At 53.3% G+C, this 23,872-nt stretch overlaps 2 protein-coding genes and 1 non-coding gene across 6 annotated transcripts; 1 reads left to right on the forward strand and 2 right to left on the reverse strand.

Moving 5' to 3' along the window:
• Positions 1 to 762: 762 nt before the first annotated feature.
• On the forward strand, positions 763 to 869 carry LOC139179183 (U6 spliceosomal RNA). Its single transcript, XR_011563607.1, has one exon. It is a non-coding gene; the product is annotated as a U6 spliceosomal RNA (small nuclear RNA).
• A 2,396-nt stretch (positions 870 to 3,265) lies between these two features.
• On the reverse strand, positions 3,266 to 15,646 carry VARS2 (valyl-tRNA synthetase 2, mitochondrial). 4 transcript variants are annotated; one of them, XM_070778248.1, is made up of 30 exons: positions 15,527 to 15,646; positions 14,830 to 15,066; positions 14,614 to 14,695; positions 14,398 to 14,498; positions 13,751 to 13,872; positions 13,572 to 13,638; positions 13,387 to 13,484; positions 12,424 to 12,505; positions 12,137 to 12,256; positions 11,275 to 11,386; positions 10,491 to 10,579; positions 9,899 to 9,989; positions 9,557 to 9,684; positions 9,336 to 9,439; positions 9,073 to 9,154; positions 8,717 to 8,793; positions 8,534 to 8,609; positions 8,161 to 8,266; positions 7,904 to 7,974; positions 7,648 to 7,773; positions 7,328 to 7,432; positions 7,097 to 7,165; positions 6,901 to 6,979; positions 6,664 to 6,791; positions 6,380 to 6,532; positions 5,144 to 5,350; positions 4,332 to 4,443; positions 4,011 to 4,186; positions 3,712 to 3,840; positions 3,266 to 3,596 (listed from the first exon to the last, which is right to left on the reverse strand). In XM_070778248.1, the coding sequence occupies exons 2-30, from the start codon at positions 15,028 to 15,030 to the stop codon at positions 3,492 to 3,494; spliced, it is 3,198 nt and encodes a 1,065-aa protein (XP_070634349.1). In that variant the 5' UTR covers positions 15,031 to 15,066; positions 15,527 to 15,646; the 3' UTR covers positions 3,266 to 3,491. The 4 variants fall into 4 exon arrangements, with proteins under 4 accessions (XP_070634349.1, XP_019841340.2, XP_070634350.1 ...); XM_019985781.2 differs by having other exon boundaries at positions 15,465 to 15,645; XM_070778249.1 differs by lacking the exon at positions 4,332 to 4,443 and having other exon boundaries at positions 15,465 to 15,646.
• Positions 15,647 to 15,782: 136 nt separating this feature from the next.
• GTF2H4 (general transcription factor IIH subunit 4) lies at positions 15,783 to 22,435 on the reverse strand. Its single transcript, XM_019985812.2, has 14 exons — positions 22,208 to 22,435; positions 21,434 to 21,576; positions 21,063 to 21,167; positions 20,581 to 20,712; positions 20,223 to 20,319; positions 20,042 to 20,130; positions 19,496 to 19,607; positions 19,282 to 19,350; positions 18,998 to 19,081; positions 18,614 to 18,746; positions 18,292 to 18,422; positions 17,202 to 17,249; positions 16,948 to 17,026; positions 15,783 to 16,099 (listed from the first exon to the last, which is right to left on the reverse strand). The coding sequence occupies exons 2-14, from the start codon at positions 21,571 to 21,573 to the stop codon at positions 15,927 to 15,929; spliced, it is 1,392 nt and encodes a 463-aa protein (XP_019841371.1). The 5' UTR covers positions 21,574 to 21,576; positions 22,208 to 22,435; the 3' UTR covers positions 15,783 to 15,926.
• Between the last annotated feature and the right edge of the window lie 1,437 nt (positions 22,436 to 23,872).

Consider the following 23,872-nt stretch of genomic DNA (forward strand, 5'->3'; position numbering starts at 1 on the left):
AGCGGAGGGGATGGCAGGAAAAGGGAACTGGATACTCAAGTCTCTGACTCTCCCTTGTTAAGCAGAGGGTTTCCCCGGTGGATGTGTTCTCTCCTAGCACCGTGCCAAAGGCCTACTTGGGGACACACACACACACACACACACACACATGCACTTCAAGTTGAGTTCCTCAGAGCACCTGGGAATAAAGGAACATTTACTGAATTCCTGCTTTGTTCCAGGCAAGAGGCTTTCCCGCGTCAACGCCTGCAGCAAGCTCCCACGTAGCATAATAGATCTCATTATCCCATTTTACAGATGAGGAAATCAAGGCTTGAGAGGGTTAAGTCATTTGAGGTCCATTAGCAATGGAGACGTCTGACACCAGACAAATGCCTTGGCTTAAGCAAGATTTTCATTTCCTCTCCCTTTGCTTTCGCTTTGGGGCTGGGGGCTCAGGAACCTCAGGCAAGGATGTGGGCAGAACACGCCCAGGGATCCACACAGGTCAGTCAGGGTAGCAGGTGGGGTGGGGGACTGTTGATGTGAGAGATGAGGGATTCAGCTTGTGAGAGGATGGCCAGCCTGGCAGAACAGGCGGGGAAACAGCATGGGTGCCTATGGGAATGTGTAATCCCACAGGCCTATGCTTATGTCCTAGATGACTTTCTTATTCTCCCAGAACTTTTTTTTTTCCTGCTCTGGGGATTAGTTGAGGCATGTGGGATTTAGTTCCCTGGGCAGGGATCAAACTCAGGCCCCAGATTAGAAGCTCGAAGTCTGGTGCTTGCTTCAGCAGCACATATACTAAAATTGGAACAATGCAGAGAAGATTAGCACGGCCCCTGTGCAAGGATGACATGCAAATTCGTGACATGTTCCTTATTTTTAATTCATGTTGAGGTTTGACAGAAAACAACAAAATTCTATAAAGCAATTATTCTTCAATAAAAAAAGATTTTAAGAGCCATTAAAAAAAAGAAGCTCAAAGTCTGTTAAGACTGGACCACCAGGGAAATCCCAGTCTCCATTGCTTTACCAGCAAAATGAGGATAATGGTAGTACCTGCTTCCTTGGATTGTCCTGAGGATTCCATGGATAAGCTATCAAGGACACTTACCATGGTACCTGTCAGATAAGTGGGTCTGGGTGGTAGGAACTTTTATTAGGGTGGAAACCTGGCCCCAGTATAAAAGTCTTAGTCCCCTAGGGCTCTTCCTTCTCCTGCTTTTTTTTTTTTTTTTTGGCTGCACGACATGCAGGAGCCCAGTTCGCAGATCAGGGATCGAACCTGGTCCCCTTGCAGTGGAAACACAGAGTCCCAACCACTGGACCACTAGGGAAGCCCCACCTCCTGCTGTTCTTAAGGCAGGCACTCATCTTACTCCACACTCAAGATGCTCTTGACCTCTTACTGGCTGACTCTAAATGCAAGCATGCAGCCCAGACTTGACCATGAAGGGCTACTGGTATGATTGCTTCCTGCTCTCCACAGTACCTGTCCTACCAGCCCGCTCCCAACCGCACAGCCTCACCACCACATGGAACTAGAGGCCGACTCCTTTGGAGCAAGGGAAAGGCAACAGTTCCAAATGGAGCATCCCTGAAGATACGAAAGCATAACAAAACAAAATTTCTATCGTTTCCTTGACAACTGTCCTGCGACTACTACCCCTGGAGGAGGAGAGGTAGCTGGGGGCTCTGTAGGACCCCAGTATTTCATGACTGACCCCTAGGCTGCACCAGTGGGCTGGTGGGTCAGGTGAATAGACCCCAAACAAGTTGAGGGATTGAATGTCCGGATCTCCAAAAGGATGGAGGAGCAGACAGTACAGTTTTTGTTGTTTAATTTTTTATTTATTTTACATGTGTATTTTTCTGACTCTCTCTGCTAGAATCAAAGTGAAAAAAAAGTTAAAGTGTAGTCACTCAGTCGTGTCAGACTCTTTGCAACCTATGGACTGTGTAGCCCACTAGGGTTCCTCTGTGCATGGAATTATCTAGGCAAGAATACTGGAGTGGGTTGCTATTCCCTTCTCCAGGGCATCTTCCCGGCTCAGGGATCGAACCTGGGTCTCCTGCATTGCAGGCAGATTCTTCACCATCTGAGCCACAGGGAAGCCTAAATCAAAGTACAAAAGAGCAAAGATTTTTGTTTCTCTCATTAATAAATCCAAGGGTTCAGAATAGAGCCCAGCATGTAATAGGTGTTCAAGAAAAAGGAAGGAGCTCACTCCCTCCTTTTCCTTCCCCTCTGGTGGGATGTGGTATACCGGTGGGAGCATTCCTTAGACCCAGAGTTGGGAAGAGTGTATCAAGATGGCAGGAATGTAAGATCAAAGGGGATACGGAATCCTCCATTGCGGAGTCCTGCACTGCTTCCGCCCAGCAAAAGAAACACCTATCTCGTCTAAGCCATTATCTTTGTTGCTTTTTAAAAATAACTTATTTTTTGTTTTTCAATTGAAGTATAGCTGATTCATAATATTAGTTTCAGATGTACAACATAGTGATTCAATATTTTTGTAGATTAGCCACCACTATCTCTGAAGCTTGGTTACAGCAGGCAGATAACTGACACCTAACTTACTGGGCTGAACGCCAGTAATTCCAGCTGACACTGTGGACTAGTTCCTTTTATTCCCTGAGCAAGTCTCTTCAGCTCTAAAATGGACCAAACACCCACCTCATGAGGTTCTCAGGAGGAATAAATGGCACCACAGAGGACCCAGCCAGGCCCACCACATACAGTAATTCTCAGAGCTGCTAGACAGAATGTCACTTGGGTGGCAGGCCCCTGAATTCCACCAACGAGACAAGGTGTGTAAGGTGGCTAGGTGGGCGTCTGCATGTGTGTACCCCTGTCTGAGGCTGGGCGGTGTGTCCCTAGCACTGAGGTCTCAGGTACACAGAAGCGGGAGGAACTCGATCCCCAGAGCAGCCTGCAGCTCCCCAGGCCTGTGGAAAGTCCCCCATCCCCTCAGCACCTCTGGAGATAAGGCCAAGAAGCGGGGAAGCTCCCTTTTGGTGAAAAGCAGAGGAAGAGCCTGCAGAAGTCGGGCCACTGTCCGTAAGTGCAGGAAGTAAGTGGAACCTGGGTCACTGTGCTCAGGCCCTACTCGGGAGCATCTCTCCTCCAGTGAGGGAGGCCCCGCCCAGCACCCACTCCCACCATGGCCCAGAGCATGAGGAGGCCGTCCCGCTTTTCCCAGACCAGAGTCAGGAACAACCAAGAGGTGGGAAAGTCAGGGCTAAGGGAAAGGATAAAAGGACCACAGCAGACACGTTTGGGATTTTAAGTTTATCTGAGTGGCCTCCTTCCCAAACTTCCAGGTGGGATTGCAGAGGAGGGAGGCCAGGGCACACACGTGAGTGTCTCGAGGTCACCCAGTCATCTGACCAAGCCAGTCTGTTTCCTCACTGACAAAACGAAGGGGCTGGACCACAGAACACCCCGACGCTGCCCGGTCTGTCCCCAGAGGCCTCAAAGGCGGGTCTGGGAGGAAGGAAAGTCACGGGGATGGTGAGCTCCCAGGGCTTGGAAAATCATCCATCAGCTGCCGGAGGTGAGAGGCCGCCTTGTCCAGTTTTGACAACTCCAACTGGAGGGAAGAAAGCTGGGCGAGGAGAGAAGTGGCTGAGAATGGAGGCAGGGGAACCACCCGACACTGTGTGCCCCTAACCCCATTCCCTCAGGGAGTCCGGCGTCCTGAGTGGCTCCCCCAGCCTCACCCTCTGCTGCCTCTGAGTCTCCGCCTGTCCCTCGGATGGGGGCTGGGCTAGAAGGCCATCAAGCTGCTTCTGCAACTTGTGTCTTCGGGCAGCCAGCCGAGGTAGGTGGGTCTGGGGGTCCACCAGGCCCTGTGGAAGAACAGAGGAAGAAGGCTGAGACCTCTGCCATCCACCCAACACTCCCTCCCGCTCACCCACCACCATTCCAAGACCCCTCCTCACTTTACAGAACCCACCCCTTGCCCTCCTCCCAACATCCTCTCAGCCCCTCCCTGCCCCCTCCAGTCTCCTCTGCTCACCTGCAGCTCCATATACGCCTGACTGGTGTCACTGAGGGCGGCCTGGACCCAGCCTGAGGGGGCTGCTGCACCAGGGGGTAGAAGGCCCACCGCCCCACAGTAGCCCAGGATGCCCAGCGGCTCCAGGAAGGCCTCAAAGAGGCCCTGCTCGCCTGGCTCTGAGCTCTGCAGCAGCACTGGGGAGGAACGGGAGCCGTCAGGTGGAGGGCCCAGGTCTTCCTCCCACACCTCCTAACTCTGGGCCCTGCCCTCCCAGCTCCACCCTCTTCCCCATCAGATCCTCCTGTCTGCAGGGACTCAGGAGCCTGGGGCCCGCCTCACCTCGGGGCCGGGCCTTGGTGAGCTGGTAGGTGGCGCGCAGAGCCCTGAGCACCTGCACGGACTCCTGAACCCGGGAGAAGCGCCTCTCCAGCTCAGGCTGGTGCCAGTGCTCCTGGAGGTGTACATCCAGGGTCGGTAAGTGGGATCCCCCGAGACTCGGTCTCAACTCTCCTGGCTCTGACCTCCACCCACCCACCCCCATCTCCTTAGAGCAATGACCTGCTCTCTCCACCACACACACAATTCACCACCTCAAGGAATGGAACATGGCGAAAACTAGGGCATCATCTAAGAAGGTCTTAGATGATCCATGGACAATGTTTAGACCGAAGATGACAAACAACCAAAAATACATGATAATTTAAAAGGTATTATTCAAAGCTCATAAAACCCAGTAAGCAAAAAAAGAAACTTGGTTAAACTTGAAAATGATTTTTGGGTGAGTTTGTAGCATTTGAAAGCTTAAAACTACACTAAGATTTTTGGGATATCCTATTACCAAGATCTAATCCTCATCACAACCATGATACGTACTATTACTGTCCTCGGTTTAAAGATAGAGGAAATTGACACAAGGTCACACAGCTAGTGTCAGTCTGGTGACAGCATCCTGCTCTCAACCACTTGCTAATACTGCCCCCGACACCTTAGAGTTATTCCAGCCCTGCAGGAACAATCCGTCTTCCTCAAGACTCCACAGCAAAGTACAGACCAGCACTGTCAATGACCCCACAGCAGCAAGCCCTTCTAGAAGACTTCCCTCCTAATCTTTACCAGTAATCCCACTCCAAGACTCCATGGGTGTGACTCACCAAGCTGCGGGCACTCGGGTAGGGGGCAACACAGATGCTGGGGGCAGAGGGACCACCAGGCCTGGGGGGCAGCCTCTGCCAGAGCTCTTCAGCCAGGAAAGGCATCAACGGGGCGAGGAGGCGGAGACCGACGTCTGCGCAGAAGAACAGGACCTGAGGCGGCTCCAGAGGGCGGGGAGAGTGTGATAGCACCGGCTTCACAGCCTCCTACGGAGGAAGCCAATGGTCAGGGGGCAGCCATGGCCACCCCCTTCCTCCACACACTCGCCGCCCTGCCAGTGGGGATGCTGTGGGTAAACGGGAGCACCCAGCATCTCTGAGACCATGAGCTGTCCCCAGACACAGTAGGGAGCATGCGACAAGGGGAAATCCAGGGCAGGGACTCGGGGGTGGGTGAGGAATAAAACTGTCAGGGACGTTTGCATTTAGAATGAAAAGCATTGAGTTTTGTGGTTTTTTTTTTTAACCACAGAGACAGAAATGTTTTTTTTAAGTTGAGAAACAGAAATCTAGGACAGGGGTCCTCAGCCAACAGTGTCAGGATCACCTGGGACAAGAAATGAACACGCTCACCACCCTCCCCCAAACCTGCCTGCCTGAGCTGCTCTGGGGGTGGGACCTGACACTCCATGGTAAACAAGCCCTCCTTTGAGAGAATCCCTGGGTCTAAAGACCGGTACTCTTGCTCCCTGTCGGCTCCCAGCCTGCCTAGGGTCCGAAGGCAGCAATTACAGGAACTGAAAACAATCTCCATCTATGATACGAAGAGCTGACTCACTAGAAAAGACCCTGATGCTGGGAAAGATTAAGACAAAAGGAGAAGTGAAGTGAAAATCGCTCAGTCAAAGGGGGAGGCAAAGGATGAGATGGTTAGATAGCATCACCAACTCAATGGACATGAATTTGATTACACTCTGGGAGATAGTGAAGGACAGGGTAGCCTGGCGTGCTGCAGTCCACGGGATCGCAAAGAGATGGACACAACTTAGCAAGTGAACAACAAGCCTCCCAGCCCTGTGTTGTCAGACTCAGTTTTCTAGAAGTGTCCCCTTCTCCCTGCTCCTCAGGTGACAGGCAGGGAACAGTGCCCAGACCAGTCCCAGAGAAGAGGGGAACTGGGATTTCTCAATCTCATCTCTCTTCCTATCCTGAGGGAGGAATTCAAAACCCAGTTCAGAGCTCTCTGCCAGGGGACAGGGAGCAGGGCTGCAGGGGGCCTGCCCCCGCCTCACTCACCAAGTAGACATCACAGAGGTTGTGCAGCCAGAAGTGGTGCAGGGCGTGGGTGACGAGCGAGAGCTCGCGGGTGAGGAAGCCCCGCTCGCAGTCCTGGGCCGTGCGGGCCAGGCAGCTGAGGATCCAGGTGTCCATGCGGGAGGCGGGGGACAGCTGTGGTAGAGGGGGCTTCAGGTTGGGACAACTCGATTCCCACCCAACTGCCTCCTTTCCTTCCAGACGCCTCCTCCAGGACTCAGATGTCGGACTACCCAGCTCCCAAGCATCTCCTCTTTCTGTCTTACCTCCTCCGCAGGTTGGGGTATGAATTCCTCCCCAAGAGCATTCAGGATAAAGCGCAGGGCATTCCAGATCTTATTGCAGAAGTGTCGGAAGCTCAGGACCTCAGAGACGGACAGGTGCAAGTCACCTCCTGGGAGGGAGTGGAGGTAGGGAGCATGTACTGGTGGCAGCTGCAGGGGAGTCCGCGGCTCTGCCCCACCACACAGAGGCCACTGCCCGCTGCCCTCACCCAGGCTTACCCAGGGCCCCATGGGAGCACAGGGTGAACCTCAGAGCATCTGTCCCACACTCGGGGATCCCATGAGGGAAGTCCTTTCTCTGCAACGAGAAAGAAGAAGGGTGGCAGCTGCCTGTGAGGCTGCAGGGCCAGAAGGCAGGTTGCACAGGGAACTAACTGGCGGCCATGAACTAGAGGCTGGAACAGGTCAGACTCACCTGCGCTGAGGCTGCAATCGCCAGCTCTGCGGGGTCCAAGTTTCCATCCCTCAGCTTGTCCTGCAGTACCTGGGGTGGGTGAGTAATTCACTGGCCTCAGTGGAAGCCCCTGCCCCTACCAGGGTCCCTCCTAGTGGCCCTCCCAGTTCCAGCACTCCTGCCAGCCCCTCCCTTCAGCTCCCCTTCCTTTATCTGGAAAAACCCATGCCTCTTGGGGCCCTCCATCCTGACCTGCAGCTCCACCCCACTGATGATGTCCCGTGGGTCCAGCACGTTCCCCAGGGACTTGCTCATCTTCCGGCCCTGCCTGTCCCGGACCATGGAGTGAAGCAGGACCTGGAGGCATGGAGGGGGTCAGAAGTGTGGCCTAAAGAACTTTCCTCTGGAGGGCCCTTGGCTGTCCTTCAGGGATTAGAGGTTAGGCTGGAAAGTGAATCAGGACAAAGGAACTGGGAACCCAGAAAACCCCATACAAGGGGTTAGAATGGAGGACAGGGCTTAGAGGAGACTGGGGAGTCTCAGAGAAGGGCGGGGCACCAAAGGGTCTTTACCTTGCTGAAGGGGAGCTGCCCTGTGAGCTGGGTCCCCAACATGACCATGCGGCCCACCCAGAAGAGCAGGAGGTCACTGCCCGTTTCCAAAAGTGACAGGGGGTAGAAACGAGCCAGGTCCGGGGTCTTGGAGGAAAGAGATAAACAGTGAGAGGCCCAAGCCTGGGGCCTCCAGCTCTTCATAAGACTCTCTGAGGGGCCCTGGGGGTCATTTCCTCATCCCCACCTTCACTCTCTTCCTCTCAACCCACCTCACCTCTCGGGGCCAGCCCAGGGCAGAAAAGGGGAAAAGAGCGGAGGAGAACCACGTGTCCAGGACATCAGGGTCTGGAATACAGAATGGAAACAATTGGAACCTCAGCATCAGGACCTCAGCCCACTGCTGCCCACCTCTCCAGCCCGACCCTCATTCACAGAGACCAGGGCTCTGCCCCATTCCCAGCTTCCCCGACCCCACCTTTCCCACCTCAGTACCTGCTCCCTCCCCAAACCCACCTCAGGTGGAATACCCACCCCTCTCCAGGGTCAGCTCCGCCCCTGGTCTCCCTGTTAATTCTGCAGCTACTTCTCTGGCCTCAGCCTCTGTCCGCCCGACCACCCAGAAGTCCTCCGTTTCACCCTGCAGAAGTAAGGAGTAGGGGGCAGTGAGAGAGAACAGCACGGGACAGGTGTGAGACAGCACTGAGTGTTCATGGTCTCTGGTGGGCTGAGAAAGGCTGGCGCCCTCTGGTGGTGAGATGAAGAAATGCCATCTCAGAAGCTGAGCTCTCACAACAGTAGTGTGGGATCAGAAGCACAGCTGGGACCAGCGCTGGAAGCCCTCTGACTCCTGTGCTGAGGCTCTTCTGGCCAAACCCAGCCCTCCCTTCCACTTTCTCCTACTGACCTTTGCATGTTCCTCTACAACCAGGTACGCTGGAATCCGATGGCCCCACCACAGCTGCCGGGAGACACACCAGTCCCTGCCAAGAGGATAGGAGTGATTTTTTTTCTTCCTTTTTCCTATGAGTGATTTCTTAGTATGATCAGTGGGCCCCCTTCCCCCTCCCCTGAGAGCTCCCCTTCTTACCCAATGTGGGAAAACCAGTGCTGCCAGTTCTTCTGGTGGAAGGAGGGACTGAGGTCCAGGGCCCCCGACTCCACGGCCTGGAGGGGGAAGGACCTTAATGGTGGTTCCCTACCTGCACCCCCGATCCCCATGAATGGGACCAGTGGTCTCTGAGATGGTTCTGAAACTCAGAAAGAACCTCCCAAGCCTCCTGAGAAGAGTCTGGACTTGAGTGAAGATGCAAGCCAGCCCTTTTTGGGCACCCTGCCTCCATCCCCCCAGCTCTCCCCTCAACAAGCATAGCTAGAGAGGGCCCCAGCCTCCCTGTTTCTTCATTCCCGCCCAGGCCCCAGGCCCTCCCCACACTGCAGCCTCACCTTGGCGGCTCGCTCCCCCATTTCCCGGCAGCGGACAAACCACTGGCTCTTCAGTAGGTACTCTACCACGTCCCCGGAACGGCTGAAAGGGACACAGGACCCGACTGCGCAGGCCCTCAGTGCCGAGGACATAGCAGCCAACAACACAGACACAGAGCTCGTATTCTAGCCTGAGGGGTGCACAGCCCATCCTGCAGTCACTCTTAAGCTTCGCCCATCCCCTTCTGGGGGCGGTCAGAGGAAAGGAGTGAAAACAGGCTTACCTGCAAATGGGCAGCACCATGGGGTGGTTCTGGAGGCCCCGGAACAGGCCCCGCTCCCTCAGTGCTGACAGAATCTTTTCCCGGGCCACAAATCGGTGAAGACCCTGCAGAAAAGTAGCAAAAGTAAAGCTTAAAGGCTACTAGAAAAATAAGAGGGTGGGGGAGGGGAGATGGGGCAGAGGGTGCCCTCAAAGGACGGGGTATCACTGGGCTGGTACCACCTGCAGCCAGTCCTCACAAAGGGCGGTCATGGTCCCATCCTCCGCAATGACACTCCGGGGGCTCAGGCCGTGTCGGGCCCCCAGCTCAGCATCGGCAGGGCTGTGCGCTGGAGTCACCTTCACCGCCCCTAAGGGAGCAGGACTGCCGTTAGCACTGGACCCTGACCCTGGCTTTTGCTTTTCCAGACGTGTCACCATCGCCCACGCTACCTCATCCCTCCCTCTCATCCCCCACTATCCACTGAGACCACCCTTCCCCTACTTTCTGCCTCTTCCTGGTTCTCGCCCCTCCCCTCTCCCCCAGAAGCCCTGACTTCCTGTCTCTGCCCTGCCCCCACTTACCTGTGCCCAGGTGTGGCTGAACAGTGCAGTCTGTGATAAGAGGGAGAAGCTGCCCCGTCAAGGGATGACAGAGTTGTCGCCCATGTAGATGCTAAAGGGAAGGGAGAGGGATCAAGGACAGACACATGTGTCGGGTAGAAGGGTCTGGGCTGGGCATGAGAACCCTGGAAATACGAGGGTGAAAACCAGAAGGTAAAGACCTACAGCAGGGCTCAGTAAACATTTTCTTAAGGGGCCAGAGTGTAAGAATTTTAACCTTTGCAAGCCAGGAGGAAAATTCAGTCTCTACAACTCTGCTCCACTGCCATGGCAGAGTTAGACAACACAAGATGGAGCTGCAGATGATACATAGGGAACGAGGGTGCTCATACAGAAACAGGAGATCTGGCCCACGGGCCACAGTCTGCCAGCCCTGAGCTGAAGTGTAACACCAGGAAGAGAAGGGACCTGAGTCAGAGCCACTGGAGAGCTGAGATAAGGGAAATTTCAGGAAAAGGAAAAAGGAGCAGAGAGGAGGAGCTGCGATCCCAAAAGGAAGGGAAGAGAAAGTATGGGGGTGGAAGGCCAGGCCGCAGGGAGCACTGAGTATTACCGTGTAGCGGGAATCATCAGGATGGACCGCCACAGCCACGTCTCCAGGCAGCGTCTCTGGCCTCGTGGTTCCCACCACAACCTCTGCATCTGAAGACGAAATTCAATCACTTAAAGGTGGTCCTCGCCCTCACCTTGTACTCCTGACACAGCTAAAGTCGGGAGAACTGGAAAAGGTGGGAGGCAGGGATGGTCAAGGTAGAGCAGGCCCCCAGGAGTAACTGGAGAAAACAAGGACCAACGTCTATAGGACCCTGGGGTTTCTGCTAAGCTAATGACCAGAGGCCTAACGGGATGTCTGGGGCTACAGAATTCCTCAACAGCCCGCTTGGGAGACAAGAGTAGAATGTTAATAAATCCAACTAGAATCTTTGCTTGGTGCCCTTATCATAAATGCTGTGCCTTCTTGGACGCAGCACCAGTCCCTCCTGTAAGAAACCTCTGACTATTCCAGCTCATCCATCTTCCCTTCTCCAAACCCCTGGGAATACTTACTGCTCAAACCACACTTCAGAACTAACCCTTTGTCTCTTTTAGGGGTAGCAGCCTGCTGTGGAATTACACTAAGCTCCCTCAGGGCAGTGACTGTGTGCACTTTTCTTACATGGCCCAGGATACCCAGGGTGAGTATCTCCAGGACGCAATACTTCCAAGGTTCCCTATGCCCCTCCATCCAAGTCACATGGAAGACAGGCTGGTGGGTTGCCTCCAAAAGCCCAAGGTGGGCTCAAGAAAACAGGGGAAGCAGAGGTTAAGTGGGTGACCCTTCCAAGGACTACCCTCACCAGGCTCTCCATCCACGGGGAAGGCCACGGAAAAGAGCAGGCCGAAAGACACGGGGGTGGGGCAGCCAGGCAACTGAAGCTCCGTGCGGCCAGGGAGGGGCCGGCTCTCCACCTGGGGGCGTGGAAGAGGCAGGGTCAGAGAGCAGCCTCTCTGCAAGGCTCACAACTGGTTTCCCACCTCCACTCATCCATAGCCCCGGCCTCCCTGCCATCCATCAAAAAGCCACTCAGAGGACCTGGGAGCCACTTCCTTCCCCTCACCTAATCCTTGTGCCGTCACAGTTAAAGAACATATTCACTGGACTTCCCTGGTGGTCCGGGGAAGGGATCACCCTTCCATGGGTTAAGGGTTAAGAACTCGCCTGCCAGTGCAGGGGACATGGGTTTGATCCCTGGTGTGGGAAGATTCCACATGTTGCAGGGCAACTAAGCCCACGCACCACACCTACGAAGCCCTCGCTCTAGAATCTGTGCTCTGCAACAAGAGAAGCCTGGGCACCGCAACTAGAGAGCAGTCCCCACTCGACACAACTAGAGAAAGCCCACAAACAGCAAGGAAGACCCAGCACAGCAAAAAATACAGAAGTAAATATTCACTGAGCACTTAAACCACACGCAGGTATTATGCCAGCCTCCTAGGAGTTCTCGCTGAATTCTCACAACACCCCTGTGATGCAGGTATTTCCATCAGCCCTGAATTTTACAGACCCAGGAGACTGAGGCTGACAGGCTAACAGCCTGTCAGGAGCCACATCGCTGGGAGGTGGCCAGATTCAGATGTGAATCCCGGCAGGCTGGCTCCAGAGTCCGAGCTCTCCCCCGGGCTCAGAGCTCTCACAAACCCACCTCTCCTCTGCCTCACCTCAATATCCGAGATGGCGGAGCGTAAGGCACACGACCAATTGACCAGCTGCCGGCTCCGGTACAACAACCCAGCCTTGTAGAGCCGCACGAAAGCTTCTGTCACGGCCACTGAGGAGCCCTAGGATGACCTGAGTGTCCACATCCAACAGCCTCCTCTCAGCCCACCCCCTGCCAGGGGCCCAGGCGTCCCCCTGGCCCCCCTAGCATACACAGCAACCCGCCTCCTTGCACAGAACTCTGAACACCTCCCTGACACCCACAGGGACCACAGCACCGAACACTCACGGTATCCATGGTAAAGCACTCTCGGTCCCAGTCCAGGGAGGCCCCCAGCGCTCGGAGCTGCTCACAGATCTCGCCACCTTTCCTGTGCCCAGACAGATTTGGGTCAGCAAACATGTCCCAGACATCAACTATGTCCCGGGCCTAGTGAAGCCCCAGCGGTGCTGGACTCTGGAGTGAGTTCGAGACTGATCTAGCCTCAAGAAGCTAATGGAGACACACAGGCCCAGTATATGGCTTTCTGTGATATTGAAAGAAACATAACATTTCTAGTAAAAGGGGAAGGGGCAGCCGATTTGTGGGAAACACAAAGAAGCTTTACAGAGAAGACAGCATGTGATAACAGACCTGGAAGAAAAAGGGTAATTTCAAGAGGATGCAAAGTGGGAACAGGTGAGGAGAGATGATGAAATCCAAGCAAAGGAAAATGGGATAAATGGAAGAAAAAACATATATATATATACACACACATATATATATATGGGGGAGCGCATGCATGCTTAGTTACTCAGTCACGTCCAACTCTTTGACACCCCGTGGACTGCGGCCTACTGGGCTCCTCTGTCCATGGAAATTTCCAGGCAAGAATATTGGAGTGGGTTGCCTTTTCCTCCTCCAGGGGATATTCCCTAACCAGGGACTGAACATGTGTCTCCTGTGGCTCCTGCATTGGCAGGCAGATTCTTTACCACTGAGCCACCTGGGGAGCCCATATATATGTGTACATATATATATATATATGCACTTACACATAAATATATGCATTTTAACATATACAATACACAACAAATGCACACACACCAAGCTTGGAGACCCCACCAAATGCTAAGGGACTTCAGAGCTTACACTCCCACGGGAAGTTAGAGCTGAATGGGAAAAGCCCTGACTACAAGTTAGGAGAGGGGCTGGGAAGCCCAGATCCAAACCTGCTGTCTCAGCCCCTCCTGCCCTGCCCCCCATACTCACTCCTCCTTCCACTTCCACACCTCCCTAAGGAAGTCTTCCCGGCTCAGCTCATGTCTCCTCACGCCTCGCTCCTTCCACAGCTGTTTCTCCACCACAGCCTACAGTAAGATGAGGGGGCAGAGAATCAGGTCACTTTGGGGGAAGAAATCTCACTCAAGTAAAGGGATGAGTGGCAAAAGACATACTTGGGTCGCAATCCCTGCATGATCTGAGCCAGGGACCCACAGCACCCGATCCCCACGCATCCGGTGCCTGCGAAAGAAAAACCCTCATGGGAATCCATGGCTTTACATGTTCATTTAGCCTCATCCTTTCCCAATTTCTTTCTCCTCCAAGAACTCATGCAGCCCCATTCCCCTCTCACCAGCGCACGAGAGCATCCTGTATGGCCACGGTCAGCGCATGCCCAATGTGCAGGGAGCCTGTGACATTAGGGGGTGGGATACACATGGAAAAGGTCTCCCCTGTGGCCTGGGGCAGCCTGGCCTAGAAGGAAAGAAAAGTCAAATGGCAAGAGAGGACTGGATGTTCCCTGGGGAATAGCACCCTCTGGTGTCTCCAAAGCAGAAAGAACTATAGGAAAAAGTCTGGCAAGTAACAGGGAAGAGGATAACCTTTGAGACACCAGGGGGAGAAGATAAGCTTTCCCTGCTTTTCGGCAGGTATTCTTGCCTGGAAAATCCCATGGACGGAGGAGCCTGGTAGGCTGCAGTCCATGAGGTCGCTAAGAGTCGGACACGACTGAGCTACTTCACTTTCACTTTTCACTTTCATGCATTGGAGAAGGCAATGGCACCCCACTCCAGTACTCTTGCCTGGAGAATCCTAGAGACGGGGCAGCCTGGTGGGCTGCTGTCTATGGGGTCGCACAGAGTCGGACATGACTGAAACGACTTAGAAGCAGCAGCAGCAGCAATGTGGTTGGCTGTGAGCTCCAGACTCGTGCCCACCAATCTTATGGGCCATTCTGTCCTGGGGATCATTTAGCACTCCTCCCTGCCAGGTACTAACCTGATATTCTGGTTTGAAGAAGCCCTCTCGCACCCACCAAGGGTACCAGGCAGCCTCAACGTACTGGGGGCTGTATGCAGGAGGCAGGGGTCGGGAGACATCTAGGAGGCAGAGGAGAGCCCCACTAACTCCTGACTTCTGTTCCCAGGTTGCATTTCAGCAGACCGAATGGGCAACCAAAATGTGAGGGAAAAGGCCTTCAGGTTTCCTAGTTACCTTTCTTTTCTCCATGTTCCGTGGGGATTTCATACAACACTCTCTCCTTAGGGGTCCAGGCCTTACTGGATTCTGCAGGTGACTGCAGAGAGGAGGAACCAGAATGCGGGCTGCAATTTCAGGATACCCCAGGCATCTGGAATCCAGCCAGTCTGTCCTCCAGTGCTCTCCCAAGATTTCTCAGAGAACCAAGGACCAGCTGTCGGGACTCCTAACCTTGCTCTTGGGGGCTATCCCAGCCTCCAGCGATGCCTGCTTCTCTCGCAGGCGCTTCTGTTTGGCTTCACGGTTCCTCCGGGAGATGGCTGATCCATTTGGCTCTGACTGGGTGGAAAGGGGACGGGACCTGGGGAGGCCCCGTGAGGGCCTCAAGCCCCAAAGCGGTGGTCGAAAAGAGGTCAGAGGTAAATGAGGCATCGGGAGTGCTTGGCAAGGGGCCAAAGTCTGTTCCAGCTACAGCACATTGGGAGGGTATGGTGGTGAGGGAGGGTCACAACTCCCAAAGTCACACCCTCTTACCCCCGCCTCTTCCCGCCTCCCTCCAGCAATGATTGATAAAGTATCTAGCCCATCCCTCACAACCCTCCCTCTGTGAGGACTAGAGTAGACAGGGTCTTCTAATTAGCAGCGCTCTTCCGGGACAGAGTAAGTCTCAGGCCCTCAACCTATTCAGCTGAGATGTGGGGGTGACCGTAGACACAGAGGAGAGGGAAAGGACTCAGGGATTCTGGCAGATGATGGACATCAGAGCCAGCAAGAGGTCCCACCAGGATCACTACTTGTCCGCCTCCTCAAAGGCCATCTGCACTGCCCCCAGCCCGCGTGCTGATCTGCCTTCCCGCCCGACGCACCGCGCGGGTCCTGATCCTCCAGCACTTCCCACTCCCCGATCGCCGGCCCGCTGCGCGCTCACCCGGTGAGCCCGCCGCTATCCCAGGGCGCCCCGCGGCGTGGAGCGTAGGGGGGCGGCGGCAGGTACTGAGGAACCAGCGAACCCGGCCCGAGCGTGACTCGCTAGCCGCGCGGCGCTGAGGCGGAGCCCCGCCCGGGCGCATGCGCACTAGCTGGCCTCGGCCACACCTCCTCCTTCTCGCGAACCAATGGCTGTCGACGCGGAGATGAGCGCTGCCGGCGCGGAGAGAGGAGGCTTCCCAGGGAGGTGGCGGGGGTAGTGTGGTTCACTTTCACAATTTTATTAAACTAGAAGAGTCCCGACGTGTGAATTAAAAAAAACACCTGAGTTCTGAGGCCGCGCCAGCCTCCACGCAGCCCGCCTTCCCGGGTGCGCCCCGCCCAGGTCCAGTTCTGCACTCTCAGGAGTTGTGTTTCTGCCGCTTCCAGAAGCGCTTGACGTCGCTGTGCCCAGCCGGGGTCACCACCATGAGCCGCTTGGCCGAGTTCTCGAACACCAGGACGCCCAGCTCCCGCGCGTGGGCCAGCAGCAGCTCAAAGTCCACTTGTGACAGGAACTGGTTATACAGGACGCCTGGGGTCCGCAAGTCAGGTGCAGCAGGGAGAGAGAGAGAGAGGAGGTGAGAACGGGAGGTGGGAGCCCCTCGATGGCAGCCTCAGGGAACCAGCCTCAGGGAACCAGCGGTCTCGGCTTGCCACCCACATTTAAATCTTAACACTAGCATGACCCAGCCATATTCAGGAAGGCAGTATAATACAGTAAGAAAACCCATTGCTAACCAAAACCACAGAAATTATCCCTATGAATTATCCCTCAAATCCTAAAAGATGATGCTGTGAAAGTGCTGCACTCAATATGCCAGCAAATTTGGAAAACTCAGCAGTGACCACAGGACTGGAAAAGGTCAGTTTTCATTCCAATGCCAAAGAATGTTCAAATTACGGCACAATTGCACTCAATCTTAAAGGAAATCAGTCCTGAATATTCATTGGAAGGACTGATGCTGAAGCTGAAACTCCAATACTTTGGCCACCTGATGTGAAGAACTGACTCACTGAGGATGAGATGGGTGGATGGCATCACCAATTCGATGGACCTGAGTTTGAGTAAGCTCTGGGAGTTGGTGATGGACAGGGAAGCCTGGTGTGCTGCAGTTCATGGGGTCAGAAAGAGTCGGACATGACTGAGCAACTGAACTGAATTGAATCCCTTCCAATTTCCCTCTTCTAGCTGAATCCAAATCACACTCATTCGAGAATTTATTTACTGCCATCAACTCATCCCGAAATAAAACATGCATGGGTTTACTAGCCCATGCAGTAAACAAAAAATAAAATGCATGAACAGCTTTTTCAGCTCACCAAGACTGAATTGTCCTTCTTCTGGCCAATGACCAAAAAAACCCACCAGAAGCCACTCACCTTCGGTGAACCGGAGCCTGTCCCTTTCCAGCTCCCAGAGCCGAATCTGGTCTGTGATGGTGGGAGGCAGCACCGGTGTCTGCAGGGGCAAGGGATGGCCCTTGTAAGGTTCAGAAGCACTGCTCCAGGCAGCCCCAGCCCTCCGCTCATTCCCCAGATTTGGATTTCCATTTCTCTTTTCCATCACTTCATCACCAGGTACCAAGGGCTCTCAGCCTCCGGCAGCTGTTGTCCCTCCAGCCTCATTTTTGTACCTGTTTAAGCATCACTGGGTGGGCCCTTGTCCTTAGGAAATGGATGATCTAGGAAAACAGACAAGAATTGGGATCAATGGCAGTAAATAAATTCTCAATGAGTGCAATTCTCATTGCACAGAATTCTCAAATAAGAAAGCAGAAAAGCTACCTGTCTTCTAATGTCACTGAACATCAACTGATTGTTTAAAAATTCATAGGCATATGCCTATCAATTCAACACATCCCATAGCTCTTGTCTTTAGGTATTGCTCCCATTGGTGATGTCTGCTGCTGCTTCTTTGGCATATTTTCCCTTTCCATAGTTTTTTTTTTTTTTCTTTAAAGTAATAGCAACTATTATTTTTGAGCACTAACTGCATGGCAGGCTCTGAACTAAATGGTTTACCTGTATTTCACTGACTTGGTTCAACAACCCTTTGTGAAAGTCGCTCAGTCTTGTCTGACTCTGCGACCCCATAGACTATGCAGTCCGTGTAATTCTCTAAGCCAGAATACTGGAGTGGGTAGCCTTTCCCTTCTCCAGGGGATCTTCCCAACCCAGGGATCGAACCCAGGTCTCCCACATTGCAGGCGGATTCTTTACCAGCTGAACCACAAGGGAAGCCCAGGAATACTGGAGTGGGTAGCCTATCCCTTCTCCAGTGGATCTTCCCAACCCAGGAATTGCACTGGGGTCTCCTGCATTGCAGGTGAATTCTTTACCAACTGAGCTAGCAGGGAAGCCCTGATAGCTGAAGTGAGATCTATCAGAAGCCCTGAGTGAGAACTGTCATTATCTCCATTTTCCAGATGAGGAAACTGAGGCTCAGATAAGAGAAACAACTAGGCCACCAGTGCAGCTAGGAAGTGGTGGTGCTGAGATACAAATGCAGAGTTATAGCTCCTCCTTACGTGTCTTCTGTAGGAGGGTCTCCCTCTCCCCACACTGAGAACCTTGACTTCTCATGACCTGATGTTCACACGCAGACAACTCACCACCACCTTCTGTAACAGACTCCACGCTAGCCTTCTGGAAGGTGACCACCCCGTAACCTACAACCCACGTGCAGCCTTTCTTTCCACCCACACCTTCCCCAAGCAGGGATACCTGCTGGGCTGTGATGCCACTGGCAATGGCCTGCTGCACGCTCTCCCGGGTCACCTGTGCCACCACCATGTTGGGGAAGCGATAGAGCATCTCAGAGAAAAGGGCAATGAGGGCGATCTGCAGCTCCGACTCTGACCAGAAGATAGGAAAAGAGGATTAGGAGGGCTCCCACCATCTAGGCTCCCCCAGGCCTCAGAGAGCTCTGTAAACCGCCAAGTTACAAGCGTACGTGACCAGAAGCTGGCAGTCCCTCCTGCTTCTTCCCGCTTCTTCCTCCCCTCCCCACCAGCCTGCTCTCCAGGGGCCCTCTGTCCAGCCTCACCCGTGTAGGCATACAGTCGGTAATTGGTTTCCACAACAATGAAGCCTGGCTGATGTGCAGTGCCCCCAGCCCCAGAAACACCTGACGAGAGATTGATGGCCAGGCGTGTGGGGTAGTAACGCCGAGATTTCCTCTGAAAAGGAGAAGGGAAAGGCCACAGGCCCTCTCTCAGGCCTCACTGCCCTACATCTTCCTCCTGAAACATCAGATTCCTCCCAGTGCCCAGGACCTCAGCTCCCAACTTCTCTCCCTCAAGGGAGATAAGTATTCAGTCCTGGCAACTGCTTCTTGTGACTGCCTCCCAAGACCCCACTCTCCTTTAAAGGCCAAGGCACCATCCCACCCTGTCTCTTCAGTAGAGGCCATGTGTCTGGGTGTTCATACCTTCCTCTGGAAAACAAGCCCAAACTCACGCAGATGTTGCAGGAAGTTCAACAGAGAATCACTCATACCTTCCACAGAGTAATCCTGGGGAAAAGGAGTGGCCAGCTGGGGTCCAAAACACATCCCATTCTCCCTTTCTCAATCCCATACACTCACTCCCTCTTTTCCCATCTCTGCATGTTCTTTGTTCATTCTTATCCTCCACTGTATTGCCCCATTACCTCATTTCCCCTTCCCATCTCTTTACTCTCTTCCCATCTCGCCCACTCAGGCCCCCTGCTTACCTTGCCCAGAGTGGAGAAGCTGAGCTGGAAGAGGAAGGAGAGAATCTCCACTAGGTCCATGCCCCGACTCTAGGGAGGAATGGGCAGAGACAAAGGGGGAGGGGTGTGAGGGAGGAAATGAGAGAAAATCAGGGAACAGAGTCTGTGGGCAGCAGTCCCTCAGTGGGTCTGGGGAAGAGTAGAGCGTGCTGGCGGGCACCCCTGACCTGCTCACCTGGGCTGTCTGCAGATACTGCAACATAAAGTACCAGAGCTGGGCTGGGGTGTCCAGCAACAGGAACTGGAAGCCGGCAGAGGTAATGCAGGGTGGCTCTCCAGGTTCGGCACTGGAGACAGACAGGGCTCATGGCAGAGGTGTGCAGAGAAAGGCCACCGTCCCACCTGTGTGCCCACGTTTGGTTTTTTTTGGTTTATCTCTTGCCATATTCTGCTCTACTCTCCTTTTAAAAATATTTATTTATTTGGCCATGCCAGGTCTTAGTCGTAGCATGCGGGATCTTCCATCTTTGTTGAGGCAAGCAGTATCTTTGTGTGACATACAAACTCTTAGTTGTGGCATGTGGGATCTAGTTCCCTGACCAGGGATTGAACCCAGGTCCCCTGCATTGGGAGCGTGGAATCTTAGCCACTGGACCACCGGGGACGTCCCTCAGCCCACCTTTTTCAGTCAATCCCCTCCAATCCTGACCCAAGGTGGACTCAATTTAGCAGGACTCAAGGACATGGCAAAACAGAGCTGTTGTACCTCTGGCTGCCTCACCTCTTCATGAGCCCAGCCTGGCTGAGGAGCTGAGCCAAGTCCTGGCTGACGGCTGCACTGGGGGATCCCACCATGAAGTGCAGGACCACCTGAGGAACGGAAGAGAACAGAGTTGGATGCCTTAAAGGCTGTGGGAAGCGGGAACAAAAGCAGAGACACCCACAGAGTCCCAAGTCCTCACCTCCCATCGCTCCTCGGCATACTTGTCAAGTGAGAGGACGTCCCGGGCATGCTTGTCTGGTCCCAGCTGACTTGTGTCATCAGACCAGGCCTTGCCCCTATGCCAGGATGGCCAACAGTAAGGAACCCTACCTGTGTTCCCCACCCACGCTTCTGCCCTTAGTTGACCCTCATCCCCAGGGACCGTGAGTGGGAGACATTTTCTACACCATGTAGCTCCATCTGGTCCAACTTACTCTTAAAGGAGCTTCCAAAAGTGGAGCCTGCAAGGTTGCAGAGAGGCCCCTCAGGAGCTCCCCGGCCAGCAATTCAATCACTATGTCCCCTACCCAATTTAGGAAAAGACGGAAGTGACATACCCACCCAGAAGGGCAATGCGGAGGTTTTGGCGGAAGATGGGGTTGAGGATGAGGCCCTGGAGACCACCAGGGAGTAGCTGGGTGTGCCAGATACGGAGGCCGCTCAGCAACCCCGTGCTTTCCTCCTGAGCTCTGGAACAGAAGCAGAGAGGTGAGAGAGAAGACTAGGGAACAGAAAGAAGGAGACCCACAAAGGTGTCAGTTTCTGCCTTTTCTAAACTGGTGGTCCTCGGAACACCATTTCACAGAGTGAGATGTGTCTTAAGGCAATGCTTCTTTACTGTAACACCTACCAGAGCCTTGTAACAGACATCACAACTCTCCGAGAGGCAAAATACAGTAATGAGAATTTCCCAAATGTGTTTAATTATAAGTTGTTGGTGTCCCCATTAATATTTCCTAGAAGTGGTCCAAGAATAGCAGTTTGGGAAGCCTAGCTGTTGAGAAATTTGTATCTGGCTAAAAATGCAGGAGAGACTCACTTGCTGAATTCCTTCTTCACCCACAGGGCTACAGCAGCTTGCGGCAAAGGCTGCTCCAGAAAGAGCATCCGCATCACCCAGTTCTTAGCCAAAGATGGGAGCTCCCTATAAGCAGGGAGAGGGACAATGTTAATATCAGAGACTGTCTTAGAACTGCATCCCTGCCATCCATGGCCTCTCAAACTTCTCACATTCACCCCCCAACACTTTTACCTGTCTTGCTGCCCCCACATCCTCTATCTGGCTTGGCCTGACACACTTTACTCTCCAAGCCCACCAGGGCTAAGCTTCTACCCACAATAACTTATTTCAATCTGCAGGCCCCATTACATTTCCCTGCCATGGACCCTACCATGAAGGGGGGTCCTCACCTGAAGACAGCCAGGCAGGTGGCAGGGTGCCCATACAATCGATCCAATATACCAGGGCTCAGGCCTCCTAGGAATTCCTGCAAGTTCCTGCATTGTAGGTGTACTCGATTCAGTCCACCCCTGGAAGGGGTGCTCTCCATCACCTGAGAGATCCAAGTGTTAGTGTACCCCCACAAGCCATGCCAGTGTCACCCCTCACCTTTCTAATTCTGATTCCCGATCCACTGGCCCCCATGAAAACTCATCTATGGTTTCCTTTTTCATGTCACTCACCTCCTCTTGTTTCTCCCAGTCCTGACCAGCCTCCCCTCTTTTCCTGCCTTCTCACCTCACTTCTGGCCTAAACACCAGTCTTCTCTCAATTTCTAGATGACAAAATTGTCAATTGTCCCATATTTGCAAAAATACTTGATATTTCAATGAATTGTCTCATCTTTACTTAAGCAGTGACAAAGATACTTGTTTGAGCCCAACCCTCTTTCCCTTCTGCCTCTTTTGGTCTGATCAGCCTATAAGTTCCAAATTTGTATGTTCTTCCCATCTACTTCTTGGCCCCACCTCGTGCTGAGCACAGCAGTAACTATTTTTCCCCTCCATGTCTCCCAAATCCAATTCCACTTCTTTCCTCTTCTCTCACCGAAGACCAACTCATCCCATTCACCCTGATCTACGCCACACGATCTCCCAACTTGTCCCCTACTTTCTTCCCAGTCCTCGCCTCTCTCAACTCTCTCCCTCCTATCTCCACCACCCCTTCTCTCCCTGCACCCTTACCGTAACTCAGTGTCGATCCCCTCCTCGTGCACTCCGAGTCACAAGCCGTCGCTTAAACGGAGCCAGTGGCTCCCGGGAAGAGGAAAAAGGATGGCGGAAAATGACAGGGAAAAAAATGGGAGAAGACGAAAAATTTCACCGACTGGAGTTCAGATTGGAGGATTCAGAAGAGAAGGGAAGGAGTGGCGAAGTGGGGAGGATAAAAATCGGCGCTGCACTCGCCCACAGCAGGGCATGCTGGGAACTGGAGTCTTGTCCTTCCTCACCCGGGAGCAAGCTGAGGCGCGTCTGACTACAACTCCCAAAAGGCACCGCGAGGAAGCCTAGCGGAGAGAGGCTGGCTTGTACTTAAGAGAGCCGGGAGCACCAGAGGTCTGGCTGCTTGGTTCCGCCTCCCTATCTACCCACTCGGCTAACGGCGAGTCTAACTGACTGAACTCGAGTGGGGACTCTGGGAGTAGAAATACCCCGAGGGCTTCCTGGCGGAGGTGCAGAAACTGCTTGGTGGTGAGGCACTTACGTGTCGAGACGCAGGAAACTGGGTTCCTTGAGCTCAGTTGCTTCCCATAAAATTGGAATAATGCACTTTCCAGAGCATTTTCTCGAATTAGGAGTTAATTCAATCCATTGCGCCTTCCTCAGTACCTAAAGTGAAGTCGCTCAGTCGTGTCTGACTCTTTGCAACCCCATGGACTGGGGCCTGTCAAGCCCCACCATCCATGGGATTTTTCCAGTCAAGAATGTTTCCTTCTCCAGGGGATTTTTCCGACCCAGGGACCGAACCAGGGTCTCCCGCACTGAAGGCAAACTCTACCGTCTGAGCCACCAGGGAAGCCCAAGTCCTCCACAAATGTTCTCATATCCTTCATGCTTCCACCCACCTCCCCAGTTCAGTTCAGTCGCTCAGTCGTATCCGACTCTTTGCAACCCCATGGACTGCAGCCAGGCCTCCCTGTCAGTCACCAACTCCTGAAGCTTACTCAAACTCTTGTCCATTGAGTTGGTGATGCCATCCAGCCATCTCATCCTCTGTCATCCCCTTCTCCCGCCTTCAGTCTTTCCCAGCATCAGGGTCTTTTCCAGTGAGTCAGTTCTTCACATCAGGTGGCCAAAGTATTGGTTTCAGCACTTCCTGTTTAATTTGAATATCCTAATAAATGCAGTTTTTAAAAGAAAAATTGTTTAGCCTGATTTGATTTATGAAACTATTATGGGGTGAGGGAACTTCTTCAGTAAAAGCCAGAGCTACACGTTCCCCCAAATTCCTGAAAGGCAAGTTTTATTGGGAAGATCCCCTGGAGAAGGGAATGGCTATCAAGTCCAGTATTCTGGCCTGGAGAATTCCATGAACTGTATAGTCAATGGGGTCGGAAAGAGTTGGACACCATTAAATGACTTTCACTTTCACTTTCAAGTTTTGTTATTCCCACTTTGCAGACTAGAAAATGGAAACTCATTGACATTAAGAAATTTGTGATTGTAATCAGATAGCTACAAAGTGCTGGAACTGGGATTTGAAGTACATTTGCAAGTGACCAGGAATCAAAATGGTAAGACTAAGCCTTTGTTACACTTTGTAGCCAGCCCATGCATGTTTTGTTGGTCTGTTTCTTGAGCAATGTTTAAAATCCTCAAAGAGTGACACAAGACTGGCAAAGCTGCTTT

The sequence above is a fragment of the Bos indicus genome, chromosome 23 (genome assembly GCF_029378745.1).
Source record: "Bos indicus isolate NIAB-ARS_2022 breed Sahiwal x Tharparkar chromosome 23, NIAB-ARS_B.indTharparkar_mat_pri_1.0, whole genome shotgun sequence".
In the NCBI taxonomy this organism is placed as follows: domain Eukaryota; kingdom Metazoa; phylum Chordata; class Mammalia; order Artiodactyla; family Bovidae; genus Bos; species Bos indicus.

Coding starts and splice junctions, on each gene's coding strand:
- GTF2H4 (XM_019985812.2), bottom strand. CDS start 21,573: ATGGAGAGCACCCCTTCCAGGGGTGGACTGAATCGAGTACACCTACAA. Junction 18,423..18,613: donor CCGACTGTATGCCTACACGG/GTGAGGCTGGAC, acceptor TCTTCTGGTCAG/AGTCGGAGCTGCAGATCGCC. Junction 17,027..17,201: donor ACCCAGTGATGCTTAAACAG/GTACAAAAATGA, acceptor TTGCCCCTGCAG/ACACCGGTGCTGCCTCCCAC.
- VARS2 (XM_070778248.1), bottom strand. CDS start 15,030: ATGCCTCATTTACCTCTGACCTCTTTTCGACCACCGCTTTGGGGCTTG. Junction 11,387..12,136: donor CCGCCATCTCGGATATTGAG/GTGAGGCAGAGG, acceptor CCACGCCCCCAG/GTGGAGAGCCGGCCCCTCCC. Junction 6,792..6,900: donor GTGCTCCCATGGGGCCCTGG/GTAAGCCTGGGT, acceptor ACTCCCTCCCAG/GAGGTGACTTGCACCTGTCC.